Source organism: Macrosteles quadrilineatus, unplaced genomic scaffold (assembly GCF_028750875.1).
Source record: "Macrosteles quadrilineatus isolate MER2022 unplaced genomic scaffold, UCM_ALF_1.0 Scaffold_3__2_contigs__length_128488019, whole genome shotgun sequence".
In the NCBI taxonomy this organism is placed as follows: Eukaryota; Metazoa; Arthropoda; class Insecta; order Hemiptera; family Cicadellidae; genus Macrosteles; species Macrosteles quadrilineatus.
In genome coordinates this window covers 105,602,634-105,621,931 of record NW_026542596.1, presented here as the reverse complement: position 1 = coordinate 105,621,931, position 19,298 = coordinate 105,602,634, and the positions used below count along the sequence as shown (strand labels likewise).

The 19,298-nt window shown below is 35.4% G+C and overlaps 1 protein-coding gene across 1 annotated transcript in view; it reads left to right on the top strand.

The window, feature by feature from the left end:
* LOC128988349 (zwei Ig domain protein zig-8-like) overlaps positions 1-18,397 on the top strand; it is a 37,676-nt gene extending 19,279 nt beyond the window's left edge. Inside the window, exons 2-7 of the mRNA XM_054409561.1 lie at positions 7,364-7,450; positions 8,047-8,234; positions 11,245-11,458; positions 13,917-14,094; positions 17,199-17,335; positions 18,287-18,397. Coding sequence (XP_054265536.1) covers positions 7,387-7,450; positions 8,047-8,234; positions 11,245-11,458; positions 13,917-14,094; positions 17,199-17,335; positions 18,287-18,390 — 885 coding nt within the window. The 5' untranslated portion in view covers positions 7,364-7,386 and the 3' untranslated portion in view covers positions 18,391-18,397. The remainder of the gene's footprint in view (positions 1-7,363; positions 7,451-8,046; positions 8,235-11,244; positions 11,459-13,916; positions 14,095-17,198; positions 17,336-18,286) is intronic.
* Positions 18,398-19,298: the final 901 nt, after the last annotated feature.

Below are 19,298 nucleotides of genomic sequence, written 5' to 3'. Positions count from 1 at the left end.
AAGTAATTCAGTTTAATAATTTGTTGTACAACTAAGTCTACATTTCTACTGAGCCAATTTTATGAATTGACATAATGGGTTGTTAGAAAGCGTACACTCTTTAGATTTGAAAATAGTTACGAACGTTTGTTTTTGTTAGAGTTTATGGTGAAAAATCTAAAAAACATGTTTCCCATAAGAAATACATTGAAACTGGAGGCTTTCAAACTTTTCATTTGGAGACAATTTTGGTTGTCTTTATTGAGTATTAAAAGAAATGCACAAAGGTAATATGAAGGAAATTGTATTCTTTTTAGAATATCACCTTCCACTTTGGTTGATTTTTCACCACTTAAAAGTTATTTGCAAAAATGCTAAGCAACCTACGAATTTATAGTGGTGAGGAAATGCTGAGTTAGAGATATGTTTAACTTTGTACAACAAAATCTACAGTTCTACTGGATCAATTTTGCTAATTAATGTGTCGTTGGAAAGCTTAATTCATGTAGATTTGCAAATAATTATGAGAGCTAGATTTTTTTAAAACACTTACTGGGTTTGGATTGCATACAATGGATTTGCTGGTATGCATTTTCTGATCATGTTGAACATATGTTAATGCTTTTTCACCACACTATGATGTTTTTAGCTGCATAAATACGTTAATTGGTGGCTGAAAGTTACGTTTTGCTGGCCATGCCAGCTGTCATTGTCATTTGGGGACCGAGCAGGTTTTTAAATCCTTAGGGCCGCAAAATCAGCCGCCCACTTACTTTCTTAAAACATGAATGCATATTTAATACAAAATCAGTATCCATAGCATTGCAATAGAATTGTTTGTCATCGCTGCCTAGCAACTATTTATTATTATTTTTGGCTGAATCCTCAAATTTAACATTTAAAATTTTTGAGTTGTCCCCAATATAACTCATTTTGGGGTTTCCGGCAAGATTTTGATACCAACAGAAGAGTGCACTTTTATGCAATATAGGGGTGCCCAGAGTTTGGTTTTCCTGGTGTAGCCCATTAAAATTTAATAGGCGCTGTCCTTACTTTTTCCGAACCCTGTACATTTTGAACTACATAAGCTACCCATAAGATACCTATATGCATTGCAACATACTTGTTTCATTGTCACCACTGCTTAACAACTATTTATTATTATTTTTACTGATTCCTCTAAATATTTCTTCACATAACCTTAAAATTACAGTTGTGGTGACTGTTAGTGTGTATATTGTATACAATGCATTTTCTAAATTTTGTACAGTGTGGTGAAAAACAGTGTTCAATTTGATATCCTACTAGAAAGAAAACTGAATTAACACTGAGTTGCATCTCTTGAGCAATCATTGAAAGAGAAGATTTGCAAATTATAGAAACATAGGAAAGTCATAGAACACAATCAAGTAGAAAAAATTGAAATTATGTTTTTTTTTTAGAATTTATAATCGTTATTATGGACAACATAATGCGGCTATGAGTGGGAAACATTTGTAGAAAATACTAAAAAACTAGATCAGATTTTGAAAAATAATAAGATATTTACAAGAAATGTGGATTGTATCGAACTTTATGTACATAGTGAGTATTTCCATAATCTTTGAGTGGACTCTTTTAAAGTCATCGGGAATTATGATTGTTATTCGTTTTAAAATAACGCCTGTAATACTTCGCAATTGCTCGAATTCAAGCAACAGGTACAGTAGTTTCTTTGTTAACCTTTGTAGTTAAAGCATATTATAATGTACTATTTTTCTTGAGACCGTTGTATTTAACCTCAACGGGCTCTGTTGCTAGCATTTGAATTGGCAATTGATTTCAAACAATGTATATTATCAAGTATACATTAGCAGACGTTGAAGAGAACATTAAGGAAGGAAACATAAAGCATTCTTGGAATCAAATAGTTTTTATCTATAGCCAGAGTAAATCGGTATGGAAGTGCCAGGAAAGTGATTAAAAGTAAATAAATTTAAGGTCAAATTTTAACTCAGTTATACTAGATTTGCTCAGAAACTTATCTATTTTTCTATTGAGAGCTATTTTTGTTAAGTGTTTCACTGATATCCCACATTGCTCGGTGCAACCCTATCTCTAAGCGGCTTAAGCAGTGCAATACAAAACCTAGTAATGTTTAAAAATACCGGATCGTATTAAAGGATTTTCAATATATCTGGGTAGCTAAATGTGTCTCTGTCTGAGAAAATTGCATTTGATGGCACCTCAGTTGAAAAAGATAAAAATTTCTTTTTAAAAAACTTTAACCAATTCAGTATGTAGGATGGATGGAAATATTAAATATTAAATGTGATGTGAGTCCGTGGCTCAGTCGGTTGCGTCGCGGACTTTGGGCCCAAGGCAGCGGTGTCGTGGGTTCGGATCCTGGTCACTGCCACTAAAATTTATCAGTACAGTTCACCTTTGTACTGTACCGGCTCACTTGCTTTGCTGTAAACGATCCACGCACGGGCGCTTAAGTCTATGTAGACGGGCAAATGCAAGGTTAAAAGAGGCCGCCAACCTCTTAAATATATATATATACGAGTTTGGTGCTCCTTGAAGAGAGGTTTTCATGAAGTGACAAGATATTATACAGTATTCTGAAGACCGCTCGGAGATTTTTGTTTTCTGAAGACGGAAGACAAATTTTGTTCGCACACTCTCACATCCCCAGTCTGCCACTAAGTTAGTTAATATTGGGATAAATGAGTCCACTATTCGCACTCACAGTTACATGGATATTGAAAAACCTTTAAAGACTCTTCTGCCATTAATCCTTGATAATATTTTATTTTACTATATGTGATTTATACTGCCCTAAAGGGGTATCTAGCTGTCCAACACCAAGCCAAGACATTTGGGAGCCTTATTACTAGAAGTGAGCTCTTAATTGCAAAGCAATTCAATCGATGGAGCTGGCTTTTCTGAGAATCTGATTTGAACTTCAAAATTATATTTTTATAGTTAAAGAAGCTTATTGCAATTAAAGCATTGCAAAACGCTCTGTTTCGACCCTCAAATGCCAAGGCCCCTAGATGATCCCCATTCCTGGCTGAAACCCATAGTAAGATATCGTCGGTATGCTAAAAAACATCTACATTTGAATTTGGTTAGACATAAATATCGACAGGTCAGTGAAAAGTGAAAATAGGAACGCAATGAGGATGGGATACCGGGTAAACTCCCTTAAGAATAATAGGCGAAGCAGAGGTAGTGGTAGTTGCATGACCACGAGTTAGTTAGGGGCCAAGGAAGGGTCTCCGGACTATTATTGTTCTCCCTTGGAGGAAGGACAAACCCCATTCGTGGTGGGTCTGATGATTTTCGGCTTTGAAATCGATCAGTAGTTTACAAAATATATTTAACGTATTGGAAAAAAGTGTAAGACGTATACATTAGCCCTCACGTATGAGGTTGAATACATTTATTTTTAACGATATTTTAATAAAACCAAAAATGAAGCAGAATAACTTACCTGATCAAAGGATTGGCTAAAACTAAGAAATATCCATAAACGTCTGCACATCTTCATTGAAATGCAGGATTCATTCTTAAAACTTTACAGCGACTTTATAAAACATAAATGCAAAAGTTTTATGTTTACAGCTTTATGATAAGATGAGGTTTAGCCTTATCCTCGGTGACTTTGCTCGACTTCACTTAAACTTTAAGTTTGGAAATGTTAAAAGAATCAGAATTTCGCAGAATGAGAATACTTTTACCTTTCTATCAAATAATTTTACAACGAAGCAAGACATTGTTGTAAATTTTGTTATCTATACTATTATAAAGTAAACTCAAAAAATACTGGTCGGATTGGGCTGAAATTTGGCATGATGATAGCTCACATTCCCGATTAACATATAGGCATATTCTTATTTCAAAAATCCTTTCGCCAGTGGCTCTGGAGTATCCCATGTTAACCTTATGAGAAATGGAATTATTGAATCTTAACAGCTGTTTCAATTAAACAAGTTGGTTCTGTTCTATGATGTTCAATAGCATTAAAGTTACAAGGATTACCAACAGGGTGCAGCACTATTATTTCTTTTACATTTATGACAACAGCTAATTTGCAACCAAAAGGTGAGTGAGCGTAGCGAACGAACTTCAACCTGGAGGCGAGTTAGCGTAGCGAACGAGCTAACCTGAAGGCAAGTGAGCGCAGCGAACGAGCTCCAACCTAAAGGTGAGTGAGCGTAGCGAACAAACTTCAACCAGGACGTGATTGAGCCATGCGAACGAGATAATCTTGAAAATTAAGAAGTTAAACGGGGCAAAGCCCGCGGGTTACAGCTAGTTCCCAATAAATAGATAATCCACCTAAACTTCTATTAGGGATTATTCAGTAATTTTCATGAAGGAGAATCAATAAATCAAACAATCATTTATTCATTCCATCCAGTGTAAAACTTTGGCAAAAATAATAACTAAAACAAAATACAGTTTAATTAGATACTGTGGCCATTATTGAATTGTAATAAGTTATTTATTATGTTTCCCTTACTTTGTAACAACTTGAATAAATAATATTCAAAGCCCTACATGATCTGTAATATATTACAGAATAAATACAGAATATTACTGAATATATTACACTACATAATCTGTTTTTATTTAAATAGTTTTGGACTGGTTGAAAAAAAACTAGAGAAAGAGGCTAGATCATTTTATCCCAGAATAAGAAAGAGAAATGGAATAGAATATAGAAATATAGAAATATAGGAATATAGAAATAGAATATTAGAAATTAAAATTGTGCTGATTTAAAAGTAAAACATCGTAATTCTGAAATACTTTTGATTAGATTTTATGTTTGGCAACCATATATTCGTCAAAAGTAAATTCAATGTTTTTACACAATTTTGATTTAGATGGTTGAAAACATCGTTGGTAAAGAAACGAGTAAAGAAAATGATGTGGTTACTTCTCTCGTTAGTGTTATTTCACCATCCGGGAATGAACTTAAATTCGAAACTTTGATTAAACCCTCGGAATCTCATCTGATCTAGGTTGGTAGGGAGAATTCTTTTACAGTCTTTTTTGACGAATCACTAAGTCCAAGTTGATTCAGTTGTTTAATAAAGGACAGGGATTCACCGCTGTAGGATTCATAATGAAAGTGAATCCGTGAATGAGTGGATTTATAAGTTTTAAACAAATTTAGCCACCGTATCAGGGTTGAAAAACTGGTTATATTTCCTATTTTTCTGCTACGTCAGCCTGTGATTTAACTCTAAATATTTATTTTCCAGCAAGATACACAGTTAATAAAAACGCCATATGCACCATTAATTTGTATTAGTTATTTTCAGTCATATTTTCTCCAGTGCTGACTTATCAATCCCAAATGGTACCAGTCCGGGCCTGCTTACCATCTACCTACAAAACCACGTGTCCGGGTTTTGAATAGTGTATCTACATCCACTAATCTCCAGTACTGCACGTTTAACATGGGGTTTACGTGGGCAATTGGAGTTTTTGGTTAAATACTGGAAAACTATAAAAGATAGACGGTGGGTTTAAATTTAACAGTTGCTTGTTTTCGCAAAACTTTCAAAATGGTACGCAATTTAACGTATGTTGCCATTTAAAATTTTTGTATTTACATGGCTACCAACATAAAAAATCATTGAAAAAATATTTAGTTTAAAAATATTGATATCTGCAAATAAACGTAAATCTGAAATCTTGAGGACTAAGAGTATTCAAACAGAACGAAAATAAGTTTGGTGGTTTCCAAGATAGGCCTACAGGGTATTTTGTAAATATATATATTTTTTCCATACAAATGGCCGTCATTTTGAGTTATGTTTTCACTTAATTGTTTGTCTAGTCTAGAGCTTTAAAATGACGCATAACATTACATATGTTTATATTTGAAAACTCTGAGACTCGAACCCATGACCCCCAGTTTCTCGAACACCATGTTATTAAAAAAAATGCAAAAATATGTTAACGTTGTTCTTTGGGTATGAATTAGGGGGGAAAGCTTCGTTTCTATCACTGTATGTCAAGCCGTTTGTGTACAATATGTTTAGGACAGCTTAAATGACTCACCCTATACGACGCCTGGTAGCGAACGTGTTAATCTTTAAAACAATATCGTAAGAAAATGTGAATTAACGAAAAACATTTGTATTACAAACAAAAAATTCTAGCGTATATTTGATCGCTGTAATAATAACAACTTTGAAATGTAAAAGTATGCAATAAAACGAATAACACTCTTACGCCCATACATAAGTTTAAGTCTCCCATCTTGTCATTGACATCGTTTGACATTTAAGCTCACCAAAGACCGCAGATAAAAATATAATATAAAAATTCACATTTCTGTGACATCAATTTTCCGCTTTTTCACTACTACTTCTAAATAAATTTAGTTTCTGTCTGTTTTATCATTGGTATTTAGCATAAGGTAATAGTTTTATGCCAATTAATACCCTCAGACGTAATTATATTATTTGGAATGCCTCAGTACTTCAGGGGTTAAGTTTTGGGGAGGGAGGGCTGAGTAAAATAATCAGTATTTGATCGAAACTATTTTCCCCTATCAGATTTTTCCCCTTTATACTGTAAATTGTAATTTTCTAGTATACTGTGGATGGCTGTTATGAACACTTTACTTTATTTTTCATCTATATCGAGTAATCTACAGTGTACTCTTTGCACAAAAGTAACTGGTGTTTCCCCTTATTACTATATTTTGTAATTTGCTAGTCGACTGTGGATGGCTTGTCATAAACAGATCTTACAAGTCTTTTGTTTACTTTCCCCTTGTTATTTTGTTCAACTCACATACTGACATCATATAACATTATGACAGGCCAAAAACTTAGCAACCCATAAGACCAATGTTAAAAAGATTTTCAACTTTTAAATTCATAGTTTGCAGTTTTAACTGCAGTAAACCCGTTTTTAGGCAAGAAATAAATTATTCATTATATTTGTATAACGAGATCTTTGAGCAAACATACATACAAGCAAACATAGCTTATATAAAGTATAGATAGCATATAGGATAGGAAATAGGATAGGATATGATGATCAAATACAATGATTTATTTGTAAACTAATACTTATTTTCTGGAGCCAGAAAAAAAGCAAATATGGTAAATGTACCCTCAAATAACAAATACTTTTGTATTCAACATAAGCATTAGTATGCAATAATCACATCACATTAAAACCTTCTTATAATTAACTAAAAAATAATATGAATAAAAAAAAAATTATATAATTAGTATTTTCGATTATACAACAGCAGAGTTATTCGCCTTAGAGTTTCATCTCACAATAATGTCATCAGTTTAAGTTTTAACTAACTCTTAATATTCTCCCACAATATTAAAGAATCGTCTTATTTATTCTGTTTCAGAACGTTGATAATGAGTGCACGACATGCTAATTTTGATACTCTTGGGCGGTCTTTGGGCTACAACTGACTCCTCGTCATACATACCAGGTAATTTACATTTACTTCATTTTATACCACGCACACTACAGAATCATGGTTTTAATAGTAGCATTAAGTAAGAATGTAAGTAAATCATACGTGCACATAGTATGCGCAAAAAGAGTATTTCTCACACTCAATTATTTTCTGACCTGAAATCTTTGGTTCCTTTCGGTAAATTAAGGCTCGTGTAAAAAAATATCTTTAGGCCATACGTATTTACAAACATAACATTAACATTTTTAAGGCAGGAGGTATTGGAATGGCACAAATCTTTCACATATATATACATATTAAATATAAATATGTATGGATATATTAAGGATGTATCAAAAAACTTCTCCTTTCTCTTGTTTACAAACACTATGGAAAAATATCAATTTCTTTAAAATTGGGCTAATCCTGTCCAGAGTACGATGTAGGTAAGTTGTTTTCCCAGCTCAAAAAAATCAAATGTGCTGTAGAGTGTGTCAATAAAATTAACTCTTTGGCAATGTATGAACACATGGCATATATGAGTAGATTTACAGAAAAAAACGAATATGGAAAATTTTTTTAGTGCACCAAAAGTTGTTGCATTATCAAAGTTGTTTTTATCTTCCAAGGTGGCCAGAGCTACTCCGGCATGTCCGTGCTGAAGACGACTGCTTGGGGCGAGGACCTATTGACCTCCAGTGCACCCTCCACCCCTCTGTACTTCCTGGACCCTGAGAGTTCCTTGAACGTCACCGGCCAACTAGGGGCTGCCGTCGACCTTCATTGTAGAGTCAGCAGACTGCCAGGAGATACCACGGTGAGGTTCATAGGGTTGGCTTAGTTTCCTTGTAGTATTAAGTTATTGTATGTGTTAGTACCTTTTAACGACGAGGTTAGTAAAGGATGGATAGTAAATATTTTGGTTAGTGAATTACAGGTCACATTTTATTAAGATTATTCAGTTTAGTGGGAGTCTTTAGACTAAAATAGCATATTTTAGGTCAAATACATATTTTGGGTCTGGGTAGTTTAAGTTTATTTTAGCTAAGGCATTTGGCGAGGCTGCTCTTCCCACCCTGCACCCGAAAACTTAATTGAAAACCTATTAAGCTAGTTAACGAAATTGTATTGCATTTGTAAGTGCGCTGTGTATATTGCATACCACGAGCCCTTTCAAAAAGACATCTAGGGTACTACAGGAAATATTGTTTAGAAGATTGTATTCAATAATTTGTAGTGGTGAACATTTTTCATACAACATGAGTTGAAAGAAAATTAAGCTTGAATGTTTTTATGAGTTTAAATAGGAACAATAGTGTAAGGTGTTTAAACCTAAGGTTAAATAAAGATAGGAGACAAGGAGATTGTACAGATTTAATTATAAAAGTTTATACACTGTGATCACTACATCAACATTTATGTTACACCATATACACATTCCGATAAATTCATTTTTTTTATTCACTCAAAGGATAGTATCTTAGCCTTCTCAAATCAAAGATAGTATTTGGAGACCGAAAGAAATAATAAGAAATGTAGTAATTATGATATGGTATTTGAACAAAAAAATTAAACAAATCCCAAAATTATAAAAGCTTAAGCATTTAAAGCATATCTAACATTTACCTTAAAATTTACTGACTTCTATTATTTTATTTTTTAAATTAATACGCCATTATTTTAAACAAAACTCTTAGTTGCAGCGAAATTAATAATTTTAAATACTTTCAAGATGTTATAAACTTACTATAATTGCCGCTGTTAAGAATAAAAAATAATGAGTAACTGAGGGATGAATCTCAAAAGGTTAAAATCAACAACTAACACAATAAATTGAATAATTAGACCATCAAGAATAATTAGGCTATAATTCTCAATTACGAAAATACTAAATCGAGTGATTAAAAACCAGAGTAGTAAAGATTAGTGATGGGCTACATTGACAAAACGATGACGAGCAGAATTTTTATCAACGATAAATTGTGCACACTCAGCTACGGTCTGTATTTATTGCGGATTGATTGTTGAATCAGAACCCGTCAACACAGTGGAGAAAACAATTTCATTTGGAAAATGTTCAATTTAAATGCAGATAGCTGTCGAACCGAACACGACGACAAGGTTTTTATTGAAGGTTCCGCAAATACAAAAGAACATGGTTATTGTCGGTTTCACGTTTATTTATGTCTGTTCTCAATAACATAACTTGCACCTTGTAGAGAAAAACCAACTTCTAATACCTTAACAGACATAGTTTGGCATGAATTTACCTTGATCATGATTTAAATATAAAGCTAAGAAGGGTCTGAATTTCTGAACACCTATAAATCGCATACCTGAATGAAAGGCCTTGATAGCTTCCTCGAAAAATATTAGTTTTTGATAAACCCTTAAGTATTTGGTACAAACCTTAATTAAAGGATCGTTTTTATCACATTTAAATAATAATAATATTTTTTTTATTGTAGTCGAAAAATACCTTGGATTACAAACGTCAGATTGGATTTACAGATACATATTTGTAAAAAAACAATACAAGTTATTATTTACATTTTGTCAGGTCAAAATTATTTTGAAAAATTCCTTACAGTTTTATTTTTATTTTTTTAAATATTGAATTTAAGTCACCCGTTTACAGTATTGGATTTTTTATATTTGGTTGATTAACTTTCATATCAGTTAAGCTTATAGATCGTCTATGTACATAAAACAAACAATTTATGAGTTTTGATTATGCTATGACAGCTCATTAGTTAGCTTTGTATACAAAAGAGATCTTAATTTAAATAAACAATAAGTTCAATTGAGCTTTGCCTCTATGACTTATGGTAAGTGTATTATAACTGTTTCTTATTGTAAGTCTTGAAAACAATGCATTGTTCTTCTATATTCTCACACTATAGCACCCCGAAACATGGTCAGAATAAATAGCCAGTATAATTAAAAGAATTATCAATTATTTCAATTATCAATTATTTAAGATGGGGACGCCACTATGTGCGTATTTTAACCCAAATATGAGTGAAGTATGAGTGTAGGATGAGTGGCGCGATCTTGTAGTCTTGTTAGTGACTAAGGCCGACATGTTCCTTATACACAGCTGTTAATTAATAGCCCATACAGCTAATGGCAACTAAGGGACCTACAGTTTATAGTGGAATCCGAACCATATTTTTTCCTTGTAATTTACGAATTGGTCTAATTATCAGGATAGTACTGCGGATAGTCGTAGTACTCACTAGTGCGAACGTTAATCCACACCAGGGAGCATCGCATCCACAGAGAATCCCTATAAATATCCACAATTCGTGACCTCCTAGTACCTGGATTACAGGACGACGCCACCCGTCCCAGTCATATATAACATAGAATATATAATAAAGAGGAGGTTTTGGTGTCTGTTTATTTTGAGTGGACGCAAAAGCTACCAAATCGACCGTGCAGACGTTTTATACAAAGGTAAATCAAAACTTCGGTCTATTTATTCTTAAATTCTCTTGGGCTCCTTTCCGTGGACGGACAAAGCAAGTTTCAATGATTACATCTAACACATTCGATAAATCTAAATAACCAAGTATAAAATCTATATATTTAATAGGCCAACATGAATTTATTCGACAATAGATTTGGAAATTCTGTGAGGCGGTGATTCGCCACCATGTTGGGTCCATTTATCTAGAAAAGAGCTAGATTTCTACGGCTCGGACAAATTTCGTAGAACGGTTACAATTCTTCATGTTAGTTACAGCCCCCTGGTTACTGCCTCCGGATTGCCAATAAATATTGACAATCGTGTGGATAGCATTGACCGACCATGTGATCCCCAGGTGTCTTGGCTGAGACGGCAGGACGGTCAGCTGAGACTGCTAGCTGTAGGTCTGGAGATCTACTCCACGGACCCACGGTACTCCGTGAGGCTCTCAGACCCCGGGGACTGGAGTCTCAGGTTGAGGGTGCTCCAGGAGGCTGACCAGGGACAGTACGAGTGTCAAGTACCATCGCATCCTCCAAGAGTACACTCCATTCACCTCCATGTCGTTGGTGAGTTCTCAACTACGATAAAAACATTAGTTGGGATTCCAAAGGGAACATTCCCCTCCCATCCGTTACTTCTCTGTAGGTGCTAACACAACTTGATAGTGAGTTTGTGAATAGTGAATAAAGAATTTTACTATTTATTATGGCCCTAGTTCATGCGATACTTTATTAAAAGTACTTGGAGCCTAGACGTTTTAACTCATAAAACAATTAAAAAGCTACAAAGCAAATTTCTAATCCCACAGTATACTAGATATTTACATTATAATCACTTATGTGTTTGAAAAACTAATTTTGAATGATAATTAATATATCAGCAGGTGTTAAAAATAATCCAAGATGGGCGCTAGCCTCCAAGGGCTCTTAAAAAAAATTTCAATCCTTTTTTACAAAAAGAAATTACTTAAATCCTTTATGTTTTAAATATTTTCTTTTGAAGCGAGCAAAAAGCTTATCCACACATGTTGAGTTCACATAATTGGAACTGACAAAACAATCTCTCTCGACAAATGAAAACCCAGAGTCAGAAGCTTCCTAAAATGTTTGGACGAGGTAAACATTGGTTTTCCTCATTGTTGTTATCATTAACCAGTAAATCTCCTTAAAATATTATTATAGAAAATATAAATAAATGTAACAGATTCAAGCAAATTAACTGTTATTTTAGAGACGGTGTTTTCCAAACAAGTGATATAATCCAAGTAATCTTTTAGTATCATTATTTATTGAGTATGCTGTATCCCTTGATGTTCAAGTGGTTAATAGATCTGTATGATGCCGACTTATAGAGTTGCGTATTTCAACGTAATGAGGGGTGTGATAAATCAATGATGTGGTCTAGTTACATCTGGTTGCGATAGATATATTTATGGAGCTATTAGCTATAACCAGTCTTCAATGGTTTAACATGTAGCTATACTCTTCGAGTGATGCGATCATTGAGCTATAGTTATATCTGAATTCTTTTTTGTAAGGCAATCGCCTTTGGTTACCAATAAAATAGGACTACAGACATTAAGTAGCCTAGTAAAGTGAATGTTCCGGACAGATAATAAAGAGTTAATAATATAGGCCTAACCGAAGCATAATTCCACAAGGGTTATGCAGTTTATGTGTTTCCTAAAAGCACGTTTTTGCATTCAGCTAATTCTAAAATAAATTAATACATTAGTGGTTTACCAATATACTTTACAAACTTGAGTATATCGTGTTATTTATTTTATACCCTGCATTGTATCATTATTTTAAAATTTATGTTAATTAATTTCAAATTTCCATTCACAGACCTTTTTATTTCATGGAGTTTGATTGATTCAGTAAAGTTATATAAAAAGGTTGTTTATTTATATTTTTAGTTTTTTTTATTGCAAACAGGACGAACATTTTCTTCCACTAAATTAGAATAACCTTGTTTTCATGACTCCGAAAATAAGAGCTTATGAAGCCAAGAGCATTAACTTCAGTGGAACGTTATCTATCACCAGGACATAAAAAGGAAGCCAAAAGGAAATTTACGACCTTAGTCAGGACTCTTGAGTTAAATTCAAACGCTTCTTGAAAAGTTTTAGTTTAAAATCCGTGTCAACGTTGGTCAGATTCAATGAAAAGAAAGATAAAAAACAAAAGTTTGTTGTTTTCATTTTTGGGGTTAAGAAAACTTGTTAAACTACAGTCGGATTTAATCCGCAATGTATTAAGTAGTTATATGAAGTGTAGACTGTTTTGAGTGGATTTTTCCCTTTAACAATTTCTACCTTATCTGGCCTAGCGGATATATTTCAATGACTGTCTTTAACGTTTATGTGATTTTGCACTGAGTAGAATTTAACACAAGATTAGAGCAAAGGGCAAAGCAATTGGAACTGGGTTTTGAACTGTATCTTTATGGTTTCTAAAAACTTTCAATACTGAACGTTTAATTTTTTTATGGAGAGTACAGATCATTGAATATAAATGTATTAGACCACACCCTAGTATTTACTTAGAATGTTTCTATGATTGAAAATGCTATGGACTTCATGTAGTACCTACTGATTAATATAGGTATAGGTAAAATAGGTATTATGTTTACAGTTGGCATTAATAAGAATCATACATACTAAATGCTGCAACTACTAGCAAGACTAAGTACGAATTAGGATTGTAATATGTGAAGAAATAAAAACAATAATTTTAGTTTCCCATTTTTCACAAAGTAGATAGAGTATACACCCATGCTAATACAGCCGTTTGAGGTTGGCCAGGTCCCTCTAATTCCTATCTTACAAATTATGTATACTGCTTCCCTATATACATTTGGGCCTACTTAAATTAACAAAATTGCACAGATTTATTGCAATAATTCAGGCAGACTCTTTGATTAACCATATGTAATGCGTCGAAAATGGAGTGATGGAAAAGGCAAATAAGGATTGACTCCTAATATATACTCTGGCTTTCGTCAGTATCATCCGTGTTGTAGTTCCAGAATTGGACATCACAGACGAGAGGGACGTTCCAATAAGGGACAAGTTCTACAACGCAGGCAGTACCATACAACTCAAGTGTAGACTGACCAGGGTACCTCGTCCTTCACACTTCCTACACTGGAGACACGGAGACAAGATACTCAACTATGACACTACTAGAGGGGGCATCAGGTCTGTAGCCATTCAACGTAGATATACCATAGAGTAATACGACACAGGTAGTACCGTACAACTCAAGTGTAGACTAACCAGGGTACCTCGTCCTTCACACTTCCTACACTGGAGACACGGAGACAAGATACTCAACTATGACACTACTAGAGGTGGCATCAGGTCTGTAGACATACAATGTAGATATACCATAGAGTAATACGACACAGGTAGTACCATACAACTCAAGTGTAGACTGACCAGGGTACCTCGTCCTTCACACTTCCTACACTGGAGACACGGAGACAAGATACTCAACTATGACACTACTAGAGGGGGCATCAGGTCTGTAGCCATTCAACGTAGATATACCATAGAGTAATACAACACAGGTAGTACCATACAACTCAAGTGTAGACTGACCAAGGTACCTCGTCCTTCACACTTCCTACACTGGAGACACGGAGACAAGATACTCAACTATGACACTACTAGAGGGGGCATCAGGTCTGTAGCCATTCAACGTAGATATACCATAGAGTAATACAACACAGGTAGTACCATACAACTCAAGTGTAGACTGACCAAGGTACCTCGTCCTTCACACTTCCTACACTGGAGACACGGAGACAAGATACTCAACTATGACACTACTAGAGGTGGCATCAGGTCTGTAGACATACAATGTAGATATACCATAGAGTAATACGACACAGGTAGTACCGTACAACTCAAGTGTAGACTAACCAGGGTACCTCGTCCTTCACACTTCCTACACTGGAGACACGGAGACAAGATACTCAACTATGACACTACTAGAGGGGGCATCAGGTCTGTAGTCATACAATGTAGATATACCATAGAGTAATACGACACAGGTAGTACCGTACAACTCAAGTGTAGACTAACCAGGGTACCTCGTCCTTCACACTTCCTACACTGGAGACACGGAGACAAGATACTCAACTATGACACTACTAGAGGGGGCATCAGGTCTGTAGTCATACAATGTAGATATACCATAGAGTAATACGACACAGGTAGTACCGTACAACTCAAGTGTAGACTAACCAGGGTACCTCGTCCTTCACACTTCCTACACTGGAGACACGGAGACAAGATACTCAACTATGACACTACTAGAGGGGGCATCAGGTCTGTAGTCATACAATGTAGATATACCATAGAGTAATACGACACAGGTAGTACCGTACAACTCAAGTGTAGACTAACCAGGGTACCTCGTCCTTCACACTTCCTACACTGGAGACACGGAGACAAGATACTCAACTATGACACTACTAGAGGGGGCATCAGGTCTGTAGTCATACAATGTAGATATACCATAGAGTAATACGACACAGGTAGTACCGTACAACTCAAGTGTAGACTAACCAGGGTACCTCGTCCTTCACACTTCCTACACTGGAGACACGGAGACAAGATACTCAACTATGACACTACTAGAGGTGGCATCAGGTCTGTAGTCATACAATGTAGATATACCATAGAGTAATACAACACAGGTAGTACCATACAACTCAAGTGTAGACTGACCAAGGTACCTCGTCCTTCACACTTCCTACACTGGAGACACGGAGACAAGATACTCAACTATGACACTACTAGAGGGGGCATCAGGTCTGTAGTCATACAGTGTAGATATACCATAGAGTAATACAACACAGGTAGTACCATACAACTCAAGTGTAGTCTGACCAGGGTACCTCGTCCTTCACACTTCCTACACTGGAGACACGGAGACAAGATACTCAACTATGACACTACTAGAGGGGGCATCAGGTCTGTAGAGATACAATGTAGATATACTATAGAGTAATACGACACAGATAGTACCATACAACTCAAGTGTAGACTGACCAGGGTACCTCGTCCTTCACACTTCCTGCACTGGAGACACGGAGACAAGATACTCAACTATGACACTACTAGAGGGGGCATCAGGTCTGTACACATACAATGTAGATACACCATAGAGTAATACAACACAGATAGTACCATACAACTCAAGTGTAGACTGACCAGGGTACCTCGTCCTTCACACTTCCTGCACTGGAGACACGGAGACAAGATACTCAACTATGACACTACTAGAGGGGGCATCAGGTCTGTAGTCATACAATGTAGATATACCATAGAGTAATACAACACAGATAGTACCATACAACTCAAGTGTAGACTGACCAGGGTACCTCGTCCTTCACACTTCCTGCACTGGAGACACGGAGACAAGATACTCAACTATGACACTACTAGAGGGGGCATCAGGTCTGTAGTCATACAATGTAGATATACCATAGAGTAATACAACACAGGCAGCACCATACAACTCAAGTGTAGACTAACCAGGGTACCTCGTCCTTCACACTTCCTACACTGGAGACACGGAGACAAGATACTTAACTATGACACTACTAGAGGGGGCATCAGGTCTGTAGTCGTACAATGTAGATATACCATAGAGTAATACAACACAGGCAGCACCATACAACTCAAGTGTAGACTGACCAAGGTACCTCGTCCTTCACACTTCCTACACTGGAGACACGGAGACAAGATACTCAACTATGACACTACCAGAGGGGGCATCAGGTCTGTAGACATACAATGTAGATACTTTTTAGATCCTAGGACCCTTGGTTCTTACTTTAGGCTAGGTCCAGATGGTTATTAATTTATTAATGATTGGCAGGATTTGAACACGAGACCTAGGTTACCCAGAATGCTTCGTGTTTTAGATAAAGTGCGTATAATAACTGCAATGTCTGCATTAAGACTTAGCTTATAGTAATACAAAATATTTAATTCATGCTCGGGCTAAAAAAACATAATAGTCGTAGTGCCATTCGCCACAGTTTCTCGTGGTTTCAGTGATTAATGTCCTGCTTAAACTCATAAATTTCAGCATACTAAATTTAGAAATAAATACACAAAATTGTTGTTAAAGGTTTTCCTTTTGGTAGACTTCTAAAAATTAAGGCACCACTTCCAGAAGATACTACCACCATATAAGATACTACGTGGCAGTGTCAGACTGTATTGTCAATCATAGAATCTATTAACTATTTATTGTCACTGAATGTCAGATTTATGTTTTTGGTCAGTGTGAGGACCGATGTGACCGAAGACGGAGCCTGGAGTAGACTGTTGCTGGCTCACGCTACCCCACGTGACACCGGAAACTACTCCTGTTCCCTATCTGATGTGGCTACAACTTCCGTAACTGTGCATGTCCTTGACGGTAAGTAAGGAGCCTCCTTATAACCGCAAATAACGTGCTTTTATGTCTTTTCAAACATATTTACTTGGAGCAATTGTAGTATAAATGTCCATTGGGCTTGCTCCACTGCTATGCATTTTAGTTCCACTTAAATGCAAACTCCGTATGGAAATCTCAAATTAAATTTTAGGTTACATGACACGCAGTTCCGTAAAGTACACGTGTTTGCACGTAATTTAGATAAATGCAGCTCTTAGAAATTCAGGTGGCTTTAGGATTTAGATGTACTAAGACTATGGGTTGAAACTCGACCCCTCTTAGTTTGTATTACCAAATGGAAGTGGGATAGTTTTAATCCAAACCCCAAATTAAATATCGCAAACTAATATTAAATTGGCATTGGCAAACGACAAATTAGTTTATTTATTTCATAGTTTATTATTTTGTTTATTTTCTATCTTCATTAACAAAAATATGTAGACCACTTAGCCAAGTCATTTCAAATTACTGGTGTTCAGCGAGGATATTAAACGTAATATATACTTAGTTTACACAATGTAGGAAGTTATTTTCTATTGTAATACTTTTCTCACGAAATACTTTTTCTTGAAACCTAATAAATTAAACGAGGGAACCCGTGTCCAAATCACGAATTTAATACGGGTCAATGCTTGTTTCTGAGGCAAAACTAATAATCCAATACCCTTTAATCTTTTAAAGGTCACGTTGGTTGAAGAAAATTATTAGGTCAACAAAACTACTACATTAAATTAAAATTAACTTTTTTTGTTACAATTGTTCCCTATGTTAGATAGCTTTAACCCACTCTACATTCGTGTAGGACGGGTGAGAAAAGGACGATACAGGGAAACCCATTATTGAACTATAATTATGCTTGCTTCTATGATATAGCTATATGATTTAGGGAAAGCTTGAGACACAGTGACAAGATACGAATGTTTTGTTTGTTAGGGGAGACTCCGGCAGCGATGCAGCATGGGACCTCTCCTCAGCTATCAGCCTGCTGGCCCCAGCTGATGCTGCTGATGACGTCATGGCTGCTGATGCTCAGCTGACCACATCAGCAACGCTAGCCAATCCACACCTTCGAGAGTTCCATCATCATTATTATACGAATTTCAACCTGTGTAGCTCTTAGGAGAACTTTTGTATAAAGTGTATAGAAATGAATACATTTTGCTGTTTACAATTTGGGTTTTAATTTTTAGTTGTAAAAACCTACAAGGTATTATTTGTAGACAAGAAAGCCATTTTACCTTTATTTAAAAGGCATCAACGCTTATCAAATAAATATTTGGGTTGAATTTTGTTTTCTAAAAGCGTTTGGCGGATGAGTAAATATTTCATGCAACAGATATAAATATCAAAGAGGCTTCTATTTCGCGCCCTCTTCTCGTTGAAAAACACGGGTACGACTGCTAGTTATATTATAAAGAAGAGGTGGTGTCAGTTTGTACGAGATAAAAGAATAAAACTACTGAACTGATTTGATTAAAATTTCACAAATACATTGCTACATGACCGAGGAACAGTTTAGAGCTATCCCCGCTTCGAAATTGACTTATGACTCTGCCCCATGGGCTTTCAATGTTTTTAGGTAAGGCTTTTAAAAGTAAATCTTCATTAGTCTCTATGGTAACAAGGAGCAAACTTACAATAACAAAAAATTTAATCTAGGAATGTAGAAATGTAGAAATGTCAAATGCATTTTGATTTCACAATTCCACGGAGCTGAAGCTGATTCAAACATATTAAAAACTGTAATAATATTACGGTACATACATTGGTAATAAGACGTTGACAAATCATCCTATCCTATTCCTATACTCTTATATGAGCAATGTTTGCTTGTATGTATGTATGTATGTAGTTTGAACAAAGATCTCAAAAACGGGTCTGACGTTGTAAATGATTTATTTCTGGCCTTAAAACGTGTTTATGCAGCTAAAACTGCCAACAAAAT